Source organism: Caretta caretta, chromosome 9 (genome assembly GCF_965140235.1).
Source record: "Caretta caretta isolate rCarCar2 chromosome 9, rCarCar1.hap1, whole genome shotgun sequence".
Lineage (NCBI taxonomy): Eukaryota > Metazoa > Chordata > Testudines > Cheloniidae > Caretta > Caretta caretta.
The window spans coordinates 56,770,325-56,789,252 of NC_134214.1; the positions used below are offsets into that span (position 1 = coordinate 56,770,325).

At 48.1% G+C, this 18,928-nt stretch overlaps 2 protein-coding genes across 6 annotated transcripts in view; one reads left to right on the forward strand and one right to left on the reverse strand.

Annotated features, from left to right (window-relative positions):
- The window catches only part of SCLY (selenocysteine lyase), a 28,275-nt gene extending 20,420 nt beyond the window's left edge, over positions 1–7,855 (reverse strand). Inside the window, exon 1 of one of the 5 annotated variants that reach the window (XM_075132337.1) lies at positions 7,779–7,855. The gene's annotated coding sequence lies outside the window, so the exon portion shown is untranslated. Of the gene's footprint in view, positions 1–3; positions 142–6,907; positions 7,139–7,778 lie in introns of those variants that run through there. The other 4 variants (XM_048863143.2, XM_048863145.2, XM_048863144.2 and 1 more) reach the window with 4 other exon arrangements.
- Positions 7,047–15,314, forward strand: LOC125642207 (uncharacterized). The gene is made up of 2 exons (XM_048863146.2): positions 7,047–7,182; positions 10,436–15,314. The coding sequence occupies exon 2, from the start codon at positions 10,469–10,471 to the stop codon at positions 11,330–11,332; it is 864 nt and encodes a 287-aa protein (XP_048719103.1). The 5' UTR covers positions 7,047–7,182; positions 10,436–10,468; the 3' UTR covers positions 11,333–15,314.
- The last annotated feature ends 3,614 nt before the right edge of the window (positions 15,315–18,928 follow it).

An 18,928-nucleotide genomic window follows, 5' to 3' on the forward strand; every position in this document is an offset into this window, starting at 1 on the left:
CACCTTTCTAAAGTGGTTCTGATTCTTTTCCACAATTCTTTGAGACCTTCTATTGAACTCTGCGATCCACTGATCCTTCACTCTGTAGCAGCCTTGTCTGTGGTGTGGGGTAGTGCAATACCTACGCACCAGAGTTTAACCAAAATAAAGATGTCTATTCATTCTATACAGAAGGCTAAACTATATTTTTAAGGATTGTCTGTAAGCCAAGTCTGCACATCAAGGGCCATACACTGCTCTCAGTCTACAGCAGAGTTCCCACCAGTAACAACTGGAAGCTTGTACCAAGATCAATATGGGTCTTATGTACCTCAGATTTTAGTTAGTAAAGTTACTGTTTCATTCAGCATCACTCAGTAGGAAAACACGACAGCAGTGACCCTAAAAGTACCTGGTATACCTGTCCTTCATTTATCAGGCTACTTACTTGTCTACAATTTCTTGATGCATGCTGTCATAAATATAAAGGGAAGAGTAAACACCTTTAAAATCCCTCCTGGCCAGAGGAAAAACCCTTTCACCTGTAAAGGGTTAAGAAGCTAGGATAACCTCGCTGGCACCTGATCACAATGACCAATGAGGAGACAAGATACTTTCAAAAGCTGGGGGAAGGGAGAAACAAAGGGTCTCGGTCTGTCTGGGTGATGCTTTTGCCAGGGACAGAACAGGAATTAGAACTTAGAACTTAGTAAGTAATCTAGCTAGATATGCATTAGATTATGTTTGTTTAAATGGGTGAGAAAATACGCTGTGCTGAAAGGAATGGATAATCCTGTCTTAGTGTCTTTTTGTAACATAAGGTTTTGCCTAGAGGGATTCTCTATGTTTTGAATCTAATTACCCTGTAAGGTATTTACCATCCTGATTTTACAGAGGTGATTCTTTTTACTTCTATTAAAATTCTTCTTTTCAGAAACTGAATGCTTTTTCATTGTTCTTAAGATCCAAGAGTTTGGTGAGGATTTTTACCAAACCTTCCCCAGGAAGTGGGGTGCTACGGTTGGGAGGATTTTGGGGGGAAAAGATGTTTCCAAACTACTCTTTCCCAGTAACTGGTTAAACGTTTGGTGGTGGCAGCGAAAGTCCAAGGGCAAAGGGTAAAATAGTTTGTACCTTGGGGAAGTTTTAACCTAAGCTGGTAAAAGTAAGCTTAGGAGGTTTTCATGCAGGTACCCACATCTGTACCCTAGAGTTCAGAGTGGGGAAGGAACCTTGACACATATAATTGCAGTAATTGTGTAAATTAGGCATGCAATTGCACACCTACACTGTTTTAATATCTGGCTGTTAAAAGGGTCATAATCAGTCTTAAGAGTTAAAATGCCACTGAGTTGACTGGAACAGTTCACACCTCTCAAAGCCTTGTTTCAGGCTTTCTGCAGATTCCAAGATCACTTTGAGAACCGTTACACTTGCTTCACGTTTGGCAAATTCTATTCATAACCATAAGAACCAGAAGTTTTTATTTAAAACATGAAAGCTTCCTTTCTGTAGAATCTGAATCTGTCCCAAGACCAGTTAAACACTTCAAGGGCCAAATCTGAATGAGATATCAGAGAATGAGTGATCCTGGCTTTTTTAAATAGGAGAATAGTCTGGCTACCATAATATCATGTGGATACTAAGTTGTACTTGGATATAAAAAAGAGGAATGGCAGTATTAAGACAGGAAGTGATTAAAGCAAAATGAGTGAGGATATGAATATTCACTAAGGATACAGTTAAGAGTACCAAATACTTTCACTTGTCATCTAAGACTATATATAAAATCTTCACTGAGGGTTCTGGGCTGGGGGTGCAGGTTCGGGGGTGCAGGAGGGAGTATGGGCTCTGAGCTCAAGGTGCGGGATCTGGGGTGGGGTCGGGGATGAGGGGTTTGGAGTGCAGGAGGGGGCTCTGGGTTGGGGGGGAAGGGTTAGGGCTGGAGCTTACTTTGGGCGGCTCCCTGTCAGCGGAGCAGCAGGGATAAGGCAGGCTAGTTTAAGATTAAACTCGATAAGTTTATGGAGGAGATGGTATGATGGGATAACATGGTTTTGGTAATTAAATATTCATGGTAAATAGGCCCAATGGCCTGTGATGGGTTTTTAGATGGGGTAAGATCCAAGTTACCCGGGAAAGAATTTTCTGTAGTATCTGGCTGATGAATCTTGCCCATATGCTCAGGGTTTAGCTGATCGCCATATTTGGGGTCGGGAAGGAATTTTCCTCCAGGGCAGATTGGAAGGCCCTGGAGGTTTTTCGCCTTCCTCTGTAGCATGGGGCACGGGTCACTTGCTGGAGGATTCTCTGCTCCTTGAGGTCTTCAAACTACAATTTGAGGACTTCAGTAGCACAGATATAGGTGTGAGGTCTTTTTTAGGAGTGGTGGGTGAAATTTTGTGGCCTGCATTGTGCAGGAGGTCAGACTAGATGATCATAATGGTCCCTTCTGGCCTAAATATCTATGAATCTAGTCCCTGTCTGTCCTGGCTCCATGCTGCACCCCGGAAGTGTCCAGCAGGCCCAGTGCCTAGGCGGGGAAGGGCAGGAGGCTCCATGGCACGCACTGCTCTTGTTCGCAGGCACCGCCCCAGCAGCTCCCATTGGCTGGTCCCCGGTTTCCAATGGGAGCGCAGAGCTGGTGCTTGGGGCAGGAGCAGCGCGTGGAGCCCCATGACCCGCCTGCCTAGAAGCTGGGCCTGCTGACCACTTCTGGGGCGCAGAGAAGTGCCCCAGGACAGGTAGGGACTAGCCTGCCTTAGCGTCGCAGCATCGCTGACAGGACTTTTAACAGCCTAGTCGGCGGTGCTGATCAGAGCCGCCAGGGTCCCTTTTCGACTGGGTGTTCCGGTCGAAAACTGGACAGCTGGTCACCCTAGTCCTGACCCAAAAAGAAGCTGGGGAGGGGTGAGTCGCAAGGTTATTGTAGGGGAATTGTGGTACTGCTACCCTTACTTCTGTGCTGCTGCTGCTGGTGGTGGCAGCGCTGTCTTCAGAGCTGGGCAGCTGGAGAGCAGTGGCTGCTCACAGTTTTAATTGCACTGTTAAACAATAATACAACACCAATTTAAATGTATTATAAATATTTGTGTATGTTTCTACATTTTCAAATATACTGCTTTCAATTACAAAGTGCTCACGTTATATTATTTTTATTATAGATATTTGCACTGTAAAAAAGATAAACAAAAGAAACAGTATTTTTCAATTTACCTGATACAAGTATGATAGTGAAATCTCTTTATTGTAAAATGCAACTTACAAATGTAGGTTTTGTTTGTTTTAACATAACTGCACTCAAAAACAAAACATTGGAAAACTTTAGCGCCTACAAGTCCAGTCAGTCTATTTCTTGTTCAGCCAATCGCTAAGACAAACAAGTTTATATCCATTTACAGGAGATAACGCTGCCTGCTTCTGATTTACAATGTCATCTGAAAATGAGAACAGTTCGCATGGCACTTTTGTAGCTGGGGTTACAAGGTATTTACGTGCCAGATGTGTTAAACATTAGTATGCCCCACAGTTCAGGGAGATTACTGATGAACCTGGGAAGCTGAATAGCACATACCGCCTCCTCAGCTGCCCCGGAACCTGCATGGGGCATAATAAATCAAAAACTTCCCTCCAAAACCCTGCAACAGAGGGTCCGGTGGCCCCGGCAGCACCACAGGAGGCTGAGCCTCCCCCGGCCTATTATACTCTCCGCCCATGCCCCTTCATGCTTCAACCACCATTCCAGAGGACATGATTCCATGCTGATGACAGGTTCTGCTCAATAACAAACCAAAGCAGTGTGGATTTATGCACCTTCATTTTCATCATCTGAGTCACCAACAGAAGGTTGATTTTCTTTTTTGATGATCCGGGTTCTAGTGTTGCTCTTTTAAGACTTCTGACATTATATTCCACACCTCATCTTTCTCAGATTTTGGAAGGCACTTCAGATTCTTAAACCTTAATACTATTTCTTTTATCTTTTTTACAGTGCAAATATTTATAATAAAAAATAATAGTATAAAGATCACTGTACACTTTGTATCCTGTGTTGTAATTAAAATCAATATATTTGAAAATGTAGAAAAACATCCAAAATATTTATAATAAACTTAAATTGGTATTCTATTATTAACAGTGCAATTAAAAGTGCGATTAATTGTAACTATTTTTTTAATCTTGCAATTAATTGTGATTTTTTTTTAGTCATTTGACAGTCCTGATGAGAAAAAAATTCTCTGATTGATCACGTTAAATAGGAACAGTGAGCCATACTAAACATATTAAAAGAGAAAATACTTTGAAAGTGGCAATTTTAAACCCCTGAGTGGCATCTTATTCTTCCGTTGGAGAAAATGAACAGCTGTTTTAATTATTTGCTAAATCAGTAGTTGCTTCTCTTTTACTGGCTTTTATCATTAATTGATTAAACCATATCCACAGTAGAGAGACTAAAGCTTCCCTTATCTAAGCATGAAGACAGCAGCGGTCTTGTCTCCAATACTGACAGAGAATCTTCTATGGCATTTCTCAGATTTTACATTTTATCTCATTTTCACCTTCCTTTATCAACATTTATGGTTCTATCTGTAATTAGACTGCAGACAGTGTGCCAGCTAAGATTTAGCAAATTAAAGTAGTTTTAAAAGATTCTTATTTCTCTGTGAAATGTAGACCAAGGCCTTTTGAATTAAACACCTAGAACATTTTACAGACACACAAAGGAAAAGAAAAAACTACAGCCACCAAACAAGTGGTGATAGTGATAGTGTTTGTTTAATGTTTTACCTGCTAGACTCATGTAATTAGTGCTTCTGCGTCTTGTACTTTATACCTTCAGAAGTGGTCATTTTAATTGTCTTTATTAATTCCAAACTCATCCCATCCTTCTGTAAACATTCCTAGTTATTGCATCAGATATACAGTAGAACCTCAGAATTACGAACACCTCAGGAATGAAGGTTGTTCGTAAAGCTGAAATATTTGTAACTCTGAACAAAACATTACAGTTCTTTCAAAAGTTTACAACTGAACATTGACTTAACACAGCTTTGAAACTTTACTATGCAGAAGAAAAATGCTGCTTTTAACCATCTTAATTTAAATGAAACAAGCACAGAAACAGTTTCCTTACCTTGCCAAATCAAATTTTTCAAAACTTTCCCTTTATTTTTTTAGTAGTTTACATTTAACACAGTACTATACTGTATTTGCTTCCGCCTCTCCCCCTGTTGCCTGATTGTGTACTTTTGGTATCAAATGGGACGTATGGTTGACTGGTCAGTTCATAATTCTGAGGCTCTATTACAGGGGCAGGCAAACTTTTTCGCCTGAAGGCCGCATTGGGTTTCTGAAATTGTATAGAGGGCTGGTTAGGGGAGGCTGTGCCTCCCCAACCAGCCAGGGCCCGACCCCCCCGGCTTCTCACCCCCAATGGCCCCCCCCGGGACTCCTGCCCCATCCAACCTCCCCTGCTCTCGGTCCCCTGACCGCCCCCAGACCCTCTGCCCCTAACTGCCCCCCTGCCACCCCATCCAACCCCCCCTCCTTCCTGACTGCCCCCCCGGGACCCCTGCCCCATCCATCCACCCCTTCTCCCTGACTGCCCCCAGACCCCTTGTCCCTAACTGCTCCCACCACCCCATCCAACCCCTCCTCTCCTTCCTGACTGCCCCCCCGGGACCCCTGCCCCATCCATCCACCCCTTCTCCCTGACTGCCCCCAGACCCCTTGTCCCTAACTGCTCCCACCACCCCATCCAACCCCTCCTCTCCTTCCTGACTGCCCCCCTGGGACTCTTGCCCCATCCATCCACTCCTTCTCCCTGACTGCCCCCAGACCCCTTGTCTCTAACGACCCCTTGTCCCTAACTGCCCCCCCACCCCATCCAACCCCTCCTCTCCTTCCTGACTGCCCCCCCGGGACCCCTGCCCCCTTTCAACCCCTCCATTCCCCACCCTCTGACTGCCCCAACCCATATGCACTCCCCTGCCCTCTATCCAACCCCCTCCCCTGCTGCTCCCTGACCATGCTGCCTAGAGCACCAGTGGCTGGCAGCACGGCTGCACCAGGACAGGCAGCCGCGTGGCACAGAGCACCGGGTCAGGCCAGGCTCTGCAGCTGCACTGCCCAGAGCATTGCGCCGCATGGCGGCATGGTTACAGGGGTGGTGGACAGCCTCCCAGGCCAGGAGTTCAGGGGCTGGGCAGGACAGGCCCACAGGCCGGATGTAGCCCATGGGCCGTAGTTTGCCCACCTCTGCTCTACTGTTTCATCCAGCTGGACCAGGCTGCAATGGTCAGCAAATGCCTGGCTTGAGAGTATGAGGAAGGCCTTTGAAATACCAGCAACAGAAAAAAGAGCCCTGATACCAAACACCACTATTACTGCTGCAATGAGCCATATGGCTACCAGTGAGCCATATGGCTGCCCTCAGATTGGGTCTGATCAGTGTAGTGAGAGAGAGCTGCATATGTCCAGCTGAGCCCACTGTTAAGACCTGGAGCAGCAAGTCCTTGGTCCTAGCTTAGGGACAGTTAATTCAGTCCAACTCTATCCAGCCAACTTCTCCTTCAGACACCGTGCTCAGTACTGGTTCATCAGTGGGTCGTACTGGAACGAACCCACCCTATGCTTCAGAGAGCAGCCATTGGTTACCAGCACTAATACTCAGGCACTGGCCAATCAGCACACTGCCCCTCAGGCAGCAGTCAATGGTTACCAACTATTAATACCAAGGCACCAACCAATCCGCTCCCTGTCCTTCAGCCATTGGTTACTAGCACTAATACCCAGGCACTGACCAATCAACTCACTGGTCCTCAGGGAGTGGTCATTGGTTACCAACAGTTAATACCCAGGCACCGACCAATCATCGTCTTGTCTAGGGGCAGGGGCTGCTCTTTTGGCAAAGTCCTCTCCCCCTTACCTGCGCCGCCCGCCGAAGGCAGCCTGGGCCGATCGCAGGGGCGGGCAGAAGCTGCCGCAAGTAGCCGTGATTACTCGCTCCCGTACGTTAGAGCAGAAGCTCTGTCCACGCCGGTCACAGAGTTGGGCCGGGCGGAAAGACAAGACGGGCAGACGCGATAGGAGAAGACGCAGCAAGAGCAGCAGTTCCGGTTTAGGCCATAGAGAGGCCAGGCTAGAACGGAACTCCCGGAAGGGGGTGTTGCTCCCGCGCTGCCCCTCTCCAAGATGGCGCAGGTAATCCTGCTCTCCGCCCTCTCTCCCCAGAGCTGCGCAAACTCCATAGAGCCGTCTCTAAGATGGCGGCGAGATCTGCCGAGGGGCTGGGCCGGGGTGGGTCAGGGCACACGGCTCGGGCCTAGGAACCTGCGGGGCTTTAACACGTCGAGCCCACAGCGTCCTCCGGGGTCCGTGCTGAGCAGCCAATGCGGGGGCGGAGGGGAGGTGTCAGGGCCGCGCTGGGGGGGCATGGATGGCAGGGGCATAGGACCGGCCTGAGGCGCTCTCCTGCCTCTAGGGGCCCTGGGTTGTGCTTCCACCCACCTAATCTACCGTAGGGCCAGTTCCCAGGCTTTACAGATCAGGAGCTGGATGTTAGTAACAAATGGGTTTCCCCCCGAATGTCGGGGTTTTGTGCTTTCATGTTATGCTGTCAGATTTTCTCTGCACATTGCACTCTAGAACCGTTCTTGGCATGTAATGAATGCAGATTCTCATGGAATCACTAGAGTCCGGGAGCAGCTGGGGCTTTACAGACATCAAAAGGCACAAAACTTGCACTAAAATTGCAGTAGTTGCTAACAGTGTTTGTGAAGCAAGGGGGTCCTACTCACACTCCTGGCTCCACCAAAACCAGGGCAGCTGACCCTTTCTCTCCGTCCCCCTCCAGGGTTGCCAGGTGTGTGGTTTTCAACCGGAATGCCTGGTTGAAAAGGGACCCTGCTGACCCGGCTGTTAAAAGTCTAATCAGCGGTGCAGCAGGGCTAAGGCAGGGTCCCTGCCTGCCGTGGCTCCGTGCAGCTCCCAGAAGCAGCGGCATGTCCCCTGCCCCCCCCCCCCCCCCCCCGGCTCCTAGGTGTAGGGGCAGCCAGGGGGCTCCATGTGCTGCCCCCACCCCAAGCACCAGCTCCTCAACCCCTTGCCCCTCCAGCTCTCTGAACCCCTCAGTCCCAGCCTGGAGCTCCCTACGGCACCCCAGCCCAGAGCCCCTCATTTTTGGCCCCACCCTGGAACCTGCACCACCAGCCCAGAGCCCACACTCCCTTCCACACTTCAGCCTGGAGCCCCCTCCCATACTCCGAACTGCTTGGCTCCCTCCCTCCCCAACCCGGATTGCACTCCAAACCGCTCATCCCTGGCCCCAGCCCAGAGTCCACACCCCCAGCTGGAGCCCTCACCCCCTCCCATGTCCCAATCTACTGCCTCAGCCCAGAGCCCCCTTCGACACCCTAAACTCCTCATTTCTGGCCCCACCTTAGAGCCTGCACCCCCAGATGGAGCCCTCACCCCCTTCCAACCCCCTGAGCCAGCCCAGTGAAAATGAGCGAGTCAGTGAGGGTGGGGAGAGTGAGCGACAGAGGGAGGGGGGATGGAGGGAGCGGAAGCTGGGCCTCGGAGGAGGAGTGGGGTAGAAGGTGGGGCAAGGCTGTTTGGTTTTGTGAGAGTAGAAAGTTGGTAACCCTACCCCACACACGGGTTTTGTCACCTTTAGAAAAATGTACCAGGGTTAATGTAGATTGTTCCCCCTTAATAAAGTGAAAAGCACCTTGTGTCCATGTACAGAAGTGCTTCAACCAGTGTTATGTAACAATTAGAGTATGCTCTGCCTGAAATTTTTAGGGGTAATACTTCAATCAATTGGGGATCAATCCAGCATGAACATTGGCACAATTGTGCATTACTGACTGACACAGCTTAGAAGTGACAGGCCCTTCAGCCAGTGAGCCTCCTTAGTTGCCAGCTAAGAGTCCCCTTTCAAACCATGACTTCCTCAGAGTACTCTTCCCCAGAAGTGGTCCCCCACTCCCTCCAGAAGCTCCATGTTCAACTAAGGGTTCCTGCATAGACATTCTAAGCTAATAATCCAGGTGTGAACTTCTGACACATTTCCCTCTGGGGTCCCCCTCCTAGCAGTGGCCTCCAGAGTATACAGTCTCCTGTTAAATGTTCCCCTCTGCCCATGAACCACCCCATTAACCCTCATCCCTGAAATGCCCTGCCCCCACTTCAGTCATACCTCTTGTCCTGGCCACCAGATGTCCCAAACTGAGCCAACTGTGGCTCACCAGCTGCAAGTACAGGTGCCAAATCATGACTTACGGCTGATGAACCAAATAATACAGATGCTTGGATTCCATTGACAGCAGTCCCCCGCACCTCCATACCCCCTCCCCCCCCGGGGCCAAAAGAAAGTGCCTTATTAGGGCTCTGCTTTGTCGGAGCTGTTTAAGTCCAACAGAGCAACATCATCTTTTGATGACGATGAATAATTTTTTGCAAAGGATTCAACAGTGTCACTGTTGAGCAGAGGTGGGCAAACCACGGCCTGCGGGCCACATCTGGCCCACGGGACCGTCCTGCCCAGCCCTTGAGCTCCCGGCCAGGGAGGCTAGCCCCAGCCCTCCCCTGCTGTCCTCCCTCCCATGCTGTTGTGTGGGTAGCACAGCTGGCTCCGGCTGGGCGGCGCAGCTGCTAGTCCTGCCGCTCTGAGCAGCATGGCGGGGGGGGGGGGGGTGTTGGATAAGGGGTAAGGGGTTCCAGGGGGCAGTCAGAGGACAAGGAGCAGGGGGGCTTCGATGAGTTGGAAGTTCTGGAGGGGGCGAGGGCCAGGCTGTTTGGGGAGGCACAGCCTTTCCTACCCGCCCCTCCATACAGTTTTGCAACCCTGATGTGGCTCTCGAGCCAAAAAGTTTCCCCACCCCTGCTGTAGAGTGTTCAGCACCAGATCCTGTGGGTATTTTGAGGTTTATAGGGGGATTGGATACTTTAGGGGCAGTAGTTGGATGATGTGGCCAGGATGCATTTTAAAGGGTGGGGTGAGGAGGTTGGATCTTCTTTGAGATCACAGCCCATCCACTCTACAGATGCATCAGTTTAAGGCAGCCCTAGTGTAGATGCAGGGTAAAGCTCAGACTGTTTCAGAGTGGCTAGTGTGGACACACTCAGTTCTTTGTGTTTCAAAAGTTGAAGCACAATGGATTGAGCATTTGTAATATTGAAAAGCTAATATTTAAGAAATTCAGTCAAAAAAGTGACAAAACTAACCAAATAATAAATATTAACATTATATAAAGAAGTTAGACCAGCAGGACAGTTTCATTGTGCAGACATCTAGATGGACTGATCTAAGAGAGTAGCTATCCAACAGTATCTGTGTATACCATAATATCTTAGAATGTCTTTTTTCATGTAAACTTTGTCCTTTTCTCAGCCTGTTCTGATGTTTGTTCTTGCTGCAAAAATCTAATTTTGAGTTTCATTTTACTTTCAGGTTGTTAAAATTACAAGACAATAAAGAATAGTGATGGAGCCGTTGGATACAGGATCTAAAGCAAAGAAAACTCTAGGAAACATTGACTATGTAGAGTCATCAGAATTTTCCCAAGGAATTCTGCCTACAAATAAGGATGTCATTCAGAACATGTTGTATCTGTTGCAACGCAAAAGAGTTGGGCAAGCACAACAGTCAAAAGAAGATGCAGCCCAATTGCTTGCTGAACTTCTGCAGGAACACTGGCTGTTTTGCAACTTACACACCATAGCAACAAAAAATATAAAGACTAATATTCTCAAAATGTATGAAGAATTCACAAAACTCTATCAAACTAGAAAGGAGAGACAAAATCAGTCATTTACAGAAAAGGCAGACACATTCAACAGGAGTTCAGAACAGCTCTTTGACATATTTTGTACAGACACAGTGATAAGAAATGAGATGGAACAATGCAGTGGTATAAAAATGACAGACGTTGAGTGGAAATTTCTTGAAGATCAAAGAAGTGAAAGAAAAATATACCATAAAGATATCATGGACAAGAAAGAAATTAAGATGATGGAAAGAAGAAAACTCCAGTGCCTGGAGCACTTGAGAAAAATTGCAGAAAAAAAAGAAGCAAGTGAAGTCAAAGAAGAGACTTACAAAACTGATGAGAAGTCAGATGAAGGTATAAGTGTAAATGAATCATATGTTGTAGAAGAGTTGGATGATGAAGGTGTTCCAGATTTTTCATCTAAAGGGAAAAGAAAGCATCTGTATTCCACATGGACTGCCAGCTCACCAACATCAGCTGGTGATAGTATGCCTCTTGAGTGTCAACATATACGTATAAGCATCAGGAAAGTTAGGCCTGGGTTCTATGAGACAGTTGACAAGTTTAAAAACTGCTAGTACATGTCCGTCTCAAGCCGAGGCTACTGTAGTAGAAGTTAGCAACAAAATGTGTAGGAGATCTTGAAATACCATGATCATTTGGAAGTCACTGATGTAGATACTCTAATATTATGTCTACACTACGGAATAAGGTCGAAATTATAGAAGTCGGTTTTTTAGAAATCAGTTTTATATATTCGAGTGTGTGTGTCCCCACAGAAAATGCTCTAAGTGCATTAACTCGGCGGAGTGCATCCACAGTACCGAGGCTAGAGTCGACTTCCGGAGCGTTGCACTGTGGATAGCTATCCCACAGTTCCTGCAGTCTCCGCTGCCCATTGGAATTCTGGGTTGAGATCCCAATGCCTGATAGGGCTAAAACATTGTCGCGGGTAGTTCTGGGTACATATCATCAGGCCCCCCTTCCCTCCCTCCCTCCGTGAAAGCAAGGGCAGACAATCGTTTCGCGCCTTTTTTCCTGAGTTACCTGTGCAGATGCCATACCACGGCAAGCATGGAGCCCGATCAGGTAACCGTCACAGTATGTCTCCTGGGTGCTGGAAGACGCGGTACGGCATTGCTACACAGTAGCAGCAACCCATTGCCTTCTGGCAGCAGACGGTGCAGTACGACTGGTAGCCGTCCTCGTCATGTCCGAGGTGCTCCTGGCCACGTTGGCTGGGAGCGCCTGGGCAGACATGAGCGCAGAGACTAAATTTAGAGTGACTTGACGAGGTCATTCTCTTTAGTTCTGCAGTCAGTCCTATTGAACCGTCTTATGGTGAGCAGGCAGGTGATACGGATTGCTAGCAGTCGTACTGTACCATCTTCTGCCGAGCAGCTATGAGATGTGGATGGCATGCAGTCCTTCTGCACCGTCTGCTGCCAGCCAAAGATGTAAAAGATAGATGGAGTGGATCAAAACAAGAAATAGACCAGATTTGTTTTGTACTCATTTGCTTCCCCCCCTCCCATGTCTAGGGGACTCATTCCTCTAGGTCACACTGCAGTCACTCACAGAGAAGGTGCAGCGAGGTAAATCTAGCCATGTATCAATCAGAGGCCAGACTAACCTCCTTGTTCCAATAAGAACAATAACTTAGGTGCACCATTTCTTATTGGAACCCTCCGTGAAGTCCTGCCTGAAATACTCCTTGATGTAAAGCCAGCCCCTTTGTTGATTTTAGCTCCCTGAAGCCAACCCTGTAAGCCGTGTCCTCAGTTGCCCCTCCCTCCATCAAAGCAACGGCAGACAATCGTTCCGCGCCTTTTTTCTGTGTGGACGCCGTACCAAGGCAAGTATGGAGTCCGCTCAGCTCACTTTGGCAATTAGGAGCACATTAAACACCACACGCATTATCCAGCAGTATATGCAGCACCAGAACCTGGCAAAGCGATACTGGGCGAGGAGGCAACGTCAGCGCGGTCACGTGAGTGATCAGGACATGGACACAGATTTCTCTGAAAGCATGGGCCCTGCCAATGCATGCATTGTGGTGCTAATGGGGCAGGTTCATGCTGTGGAACGCCGATTCTGGGCTCGGGAAACAAGCATAGACTGGTGGATCCGCATAGTGTTGCAGTGATTCCCAGTGGCTGCGAAACTTTCGCATGTGTAAGGGCACTTTCATGGAACTTTGTGACTTGCTTTCCCCTGCCCTGAGGTGCATGAATACCAAGATGAGAGCAGCCCTCACAGTTGAGAAGCGAGTCGTGATAGGCCTGTGGAAGCTTGCAACGCCAGACAGCTACCGGTCAGTTGGGAATCAATTTGGAGTGGGCAAATCTACTGTTGGGGCTGCTGTGATGCAAGTAGCCCACGCAATCAAAGATCTGCTGATATCAAGGGTAGTGACCCTGGGAAATGTGCAGGTCATAGTGGATGGCTTTGCTGCAATGGGATTCCCTAACTGTGGTGGGGCCATAGACGGAACCCATATCCCTATCTTGGCACCGGAGCACCAAGCCGCTGAGTACATAAACCGCAAGGGGTACTTTTCAATAGTGCTGCAAGCTCTGATGGATCACAAGGGACGTTTCACCAACATCAACGTGGGATGGCCGGGAAAGGTACATGACGCTGCATCTTCAGGAACTCTGGTCTGTTTCAAAAGCTGCAGGAAGGGACTTTATTCCCAGACCAGAAAATAACTGTTGGGGATGTTGAAATGCCTATAGTTATCCTTGGGGACCCAGCCTACCCCTTAATGCCATGGCTCATGAATCCGTACACAGGCAGCCTGGACAGTAGTCAGGAGCTGTTCAGCTACAGGCTGAGCAAGTGCAGAATGGTGGTAGAATGTGCATTTGGACATTTAAAGGCGCACTGGCGCAGTTTACTGACTCGCTTAGACCTCAGTGAAACCAATATTCCCACTGTTATTCCTGCTTGCTGTGTGCTCCACAATATCTGTGAGAGTAAGGGAGAGACATTTATAGCAGGGTGGGAGGTTGAGGCAAATCGCCTGGCTGCTGGTTACGCGCAGCCAGACACCAGGGCGGTTAGAAGAGCACAGGAGGGCGTGGTACGCATCAGAGAAGCTTTGAAAACCAGTTTCGTGACTGGCCAGGCTACGGTGTGAAAGTTCTGTTTGTTTCTCCTTGATGAAACCCCCCTCCCCTTGGTTCACTCTACTTCCCTGTAAGCTAACCACCCTCTCCTCCTCCCTTCAATCACCGCTTGCAGAGGCAATAAAAGTCAATGTTGCTTCACATTCATGCATTCTTTATTCATTCATCACACAAATAGGGGGATGACTACCAAGGTAGCCCAGGAGGGGTGGTGGAGGAGGGAAGGAAAATGCCACACAGCACTTTAAAAGTTTACAACTTTAAAATTTATTGAATGCCAGCCTTCTTTTTGGGCAATCCTCTGTGGCGGAGTGGCTGGTTGGCCGGTGGCCCCCCCACCGTGTTCTTGGGCGTCTGGGTGTGGAGGCTATGGAACCTGGGGAGGAGGGCGGTTGGTTACACAGGGGCTGTAGTGGCAGTCTGTGCTCCAGCTGCCTTTGCTGCAGCTCAACCATACACTGGAGCATACTGGTTTGGTCCTCCAGCAGCCTCAGCATTGAATCCTGCCTGCTCTCATCACGCTGCCGTCACATTTGAGCTTCAGCCCTGTCTTCAGCCCGCCGCTTACTCTCTTCAGCCCGCCACCTCTCCTCCCGGTCATTTTGTGCTTTCCTGCACTCTGACATTATTTGCCTCCACGCATTCGTCTGTGCTCTGTCAGTGTGGGAGGACAGCATGAGCTCAGAGAACATTTCATCTCGAGTGCGTTTTTTTTTTCTTTCTAAGCTTCACTAGCCTCTGGGAAGAAGATCCTGTGATCATTGAAACACATGGAGCTGGTGGAGAAAAAAAAAGGGACAGCGGTATTTAAAAAGACACATTTTATAAAACAGTGGCTACACTCTTTCAGGGTAAACCTTGCTGTTAACATTACATACATAGCACATGTGCTTTCGTTACAAGGTGGCATTTTGCCTCCCCCCACCGCGTGGCTACCCCCTCAACCCTCCCCCCTCCCTGTGGCTAACAGCGGGGAACATTTCTGTTTAGCCACAGGCAAACAGCCCAGCAGGAATGGGCTCCTCTGAGTGTCCCCTGAAGAAAAGCACTCTATTTCAAGCAGATGACCATGAATTATATCTCACTCTCCTGAGGATAACACAGAGAGATAAAGAACGGATGTTGTTTGAACGCCAGCAAACATACACTGCAATGCTTTGTTCTACAATGATTCCCGAGTACGTGTTACTGGCCTGGAGTGGTAAAGTGTCCTACCATGAAGGACGCAATAAGGCTGCCCTCCCCAGAAACCTTTTGCAAAGGCTTTGGGAGTACATCCAGGAGAGCCGTGAATGCCTGAACAAAGTAATCCTTTCACATGCTTGCTTTTAAACCATGTATAGTATTTTAAAAGGTACACTCACCGGAGGTCCCTTCTCCGCCTGCTGGGTCCAGGAGGCAGCCTTGGGTGGATTCGGGGGGTACTGGCTCCAGGTCCAGGGTGAGAAACAGTTCCTGGCTGTTGGGAAAACCGGTTTCTCCGCTTGCTTGCTGTGAGCTATCTACAACCTCCTCCTCATCATCATCTTCTTCGTCCCCAAAACCTGCTTCCGTATTGCCTCCATCTCCATTGAAGGAGTCAAACAACAGAGCTGGGGTAGTGGTGGCTGAACCCCCTAAAATGGCATGCAGCTCATCATAGAAGTGGCATGTTTGGGGCTCTGACCCGGAGCGGCCATTTGCCTCTCTGGTTTTCTGGTAGGCTTGCCTCAGCTCCTTCAGTTTCACGCGGCACCGCTTCGGGTCCCTGTTATGGCCTCTGTCCTTCATGCCCTGGGAGATTTTGACAAAGGTTTTGGCATTTCGAAAACTGGAACGGAGTTCTGATAGCACGGATTCCTCTCCCCATACAGCGATCAGATCCCGTACCTCCCGTTCGGTCCATGCTGGAGCTCTTTTGTGATTCTGGGACTCCATCATGGTCACCTGTGCTGATGAGCTCTGCATGGTCACCTGCAGCTTGCCACGCTGGCCAAACAGGAAATGAGATTCAAAAGTTTGCGGTTCTTTTCCTGTCTACCTGGCCAGTGCATCTGAGTTGAGAGCGCTGTCCAGAGCGGTCACAATGGAGCACTCTGGGATAGCTCCCGGAGGCCAATACCGTCGAATTGTGTCCACAGTACCCCAAATTCGAGCCGGCAAGGCCGATTTAAGTGCTAATCCACTTGTCAGGGGTGGAGTAAGGAAATCGATTTTAAGAGCCCTTTAAGTCGAAATGAAGGGCTTCATCGTGTGGACGGGTGCAGGTTTACATCGATTTAATGCTGCTAAATTCGACCTAAAGTCCTAGTGTAGACCAGGGCTAACGTTCAGAAATATCCACCTTGGAGGGAAGAGCATTGAAGTAATGAGATTGGGAGAAACTGTAAAAGATTATGAACTCCAAAGGAAAAAGAAGTCCTTAACTAATGATATGAAGGCTTAGAGATCTGGCGGTTATGGAGCACAACAAGTCTCTTCATCTAAGGCCCTGTCTATACTAGACTTTTTTGGGGGAAAACTCCCACCATTGCAGCTCTACTAGTGATAACAATGGTGGGCCAATAGTGTCGACAGGACTCCAGTTGACTACTGGGGAGTAATACAAAATTGTTGATAAAGCTAATTTAAAGTACAGATGCTGAGCAGTCACAACTCCCATTAATTTCAGTGGGAATTGAGGATGCTCAGTACCTTTTAGAATTGGGACTAATTATCTTTGTCCTTCGACTGCTTTGAAATCCCAGTCCCAGGGAGTACCTACTTAAATTAGTAGTTTTAATGTTGCATTTCAGATTCATATGGAATAAAGAACTACTGCTGGTATTGTGAAGGAGGTATTGTGAATGGCCTTGCCTCTCAGGCTCAAGTATATGTATCTACATTATCTCTCTCCCTCAAAGGATGTAACTGTCTGCCTCTCTGAATAATATACTTAGCTTTTCTTATTGGTTACTTGGTTAACTTTCACATAAATAACTGCTGAAGTCCCTTAAGGATTTATTCCAAAATATTAACCAAACTCAGTTCAGTAAACATAGTTTTTACTCTGTCATTAACAAAGTTTAAAAGCAAATTAAATTTAATGATTGCATGCCACATTTAAACTTCTTGCCTTCAAGACCTGAGATATATATTAGACCTTTAACCAGTCACTGGGCACTAACAGCAGCAGCACTGCTTGAACAACAAATGTGGCCAGTCTTAGATCTTGGAACAGTATGATTTTCAATCCCTGCTGTAAGACCTACTTCACACTACACATACAGCAAGTGATGTAAACTGAAATGTATTAAACAGGAACCCAGCGTGGTTTGAATATGATTTTTAACACTGTTGTGTAGTGCTTTGATAATGTTCCTAGTTTGTAGAGGTTAAGGCTAGATGGGACCATTAGATCATCTAATCTAACCCCTTGTAAATCAGAGGCCAGATGTCCAGCGCTTGCATTATTTACATGATCCTTTGAGGAGATACCCAAGAGTCAGTATGTATTCGTTATCATGGCATCTCTGAGCACTCAATGCCTATTTTGTTATGCTAACACCCACTTTATCTTACGCATATTTCTAATGGTTTTAACATCTTTTCCTTATCTGTATTTTTAATCCCATTTCTCTTGAGGATTCCCACTGCTAATTGGTTTATTAGTCACTTACATCACAATAATTATATATATGTCAATTAGTTACCATTTGCCTGCTATAGCCATGTTGGTCCCAGGATATTAGAGGGACAAGGTGGGTGAGGTAATATTGTTTATTGGACCAGCTTCTGTTGGTGAAAGAGACAAGCTTTTGCTCTTATACAGAGCTCTTCTTCAGGTCAGGCAAAGGTACTCAGGTCTGGTCTACACTACAGACCTATATCGGTATAAATATGTTGCTCAGGGGTGTGAAAATCCACATTTTCATACCTCTGAGCGACATAGTTATACTAACTTAACCCCCCCATGTAGACAGCACTATGTTGGTGCGGAGGTGGATTAACTACACTGACCGGAGAGCTCTCTCCTGTCAGCTTAGAGCAGTGGTTTTCAAAGTGTGGGGCGTGACCCAGTACTGGGTTGCGGAATGTAAGGCATTGGGTTGCAGTGGCTCTGGTCAGCACTGCTGACTGGGCCGTTAAAAGTCCCGTCGGCGGTACTGCCCAGCTAAGGCAGGCTAGTCCCTACCTGTTCTGACACCGTGCTGCACCCCGGAAGCGGCCGGCAGCAGGTCCAACTCCTAGGCAGGGGGGCCACGGGGCTCTGCACACTGTCCCCACCCCGAGCACTGGTTCTGGCACTCCCATTGGCCAGTTCCCAGCCAATGGGAGATGGGGGGTGTGTGTGCCTGCAAGCGAGAGTCTCTTGCGCACCTCTGCCTAGCAGCCGGACCTGCTGCTGGCCGCTTCCAGGGTGCAGCGTCGTCTGCGGTGCCAGGACAGGCAGGAAGCCTGCCTTAGCACCCCCGCTGACCGGGAGCTGCCCGAGGTAAGCCCACGCCCCAATCCCCTGCCCCAGCCTGGAGCTCCCCCAAACCCCTCATCACCAGCCCCACCCCAGAGCCCTGACTCCCTCTCAGACCCCTAGCCCCACCCCACAGCCCTCACCCCTGCACCCCAACCCTTTGCCCCAGCCCTGAGCCCTTCCCACCCCTTATCCCCAGCTCTGTTGGGTCACGGGCATCAACAATTTTCTTCAATTGGATTGCCAGAAAAAAAGTTTGAAAACCACTGTGTCTTCATTAAAGCGCTACAGTGGTGCAGCTGCACCAATGCAGCCTTTTAACAGTATACTTGCCTTCAGTGTCACAGCTAAGGACAAGGTGGAGCAGATAAGGAGTTAACACGTTGCAAAGAGACGATTCAATGTGAAGTGTGCAGTTAACACCTCCGCAGTCATAGGACAGAGGAGGGTTAGTGGGTTACAAATTGTTGTAATGAGCCATAAACCCAGTGTTTTTATTGTGTCCATGATTTTTAGTGTCCAGTTAAGTTATGAATTTAAGCTCTCAGGCTCTATTCAAGGGGTTTTGCAGGTTTCCTTTGATATAAGAACTGAGAGGTCAAATATAGAGTGAT

Excerpts from the sequence above, each read along its gene's own strand:
- LOC125642207 (XM_048863146.2), top strand. The coding sequence starts at position 10,469 with ATGGAGCCGTTGGATACAGGATCTAAAGCAAAGAAAACTCTAGGAAAC.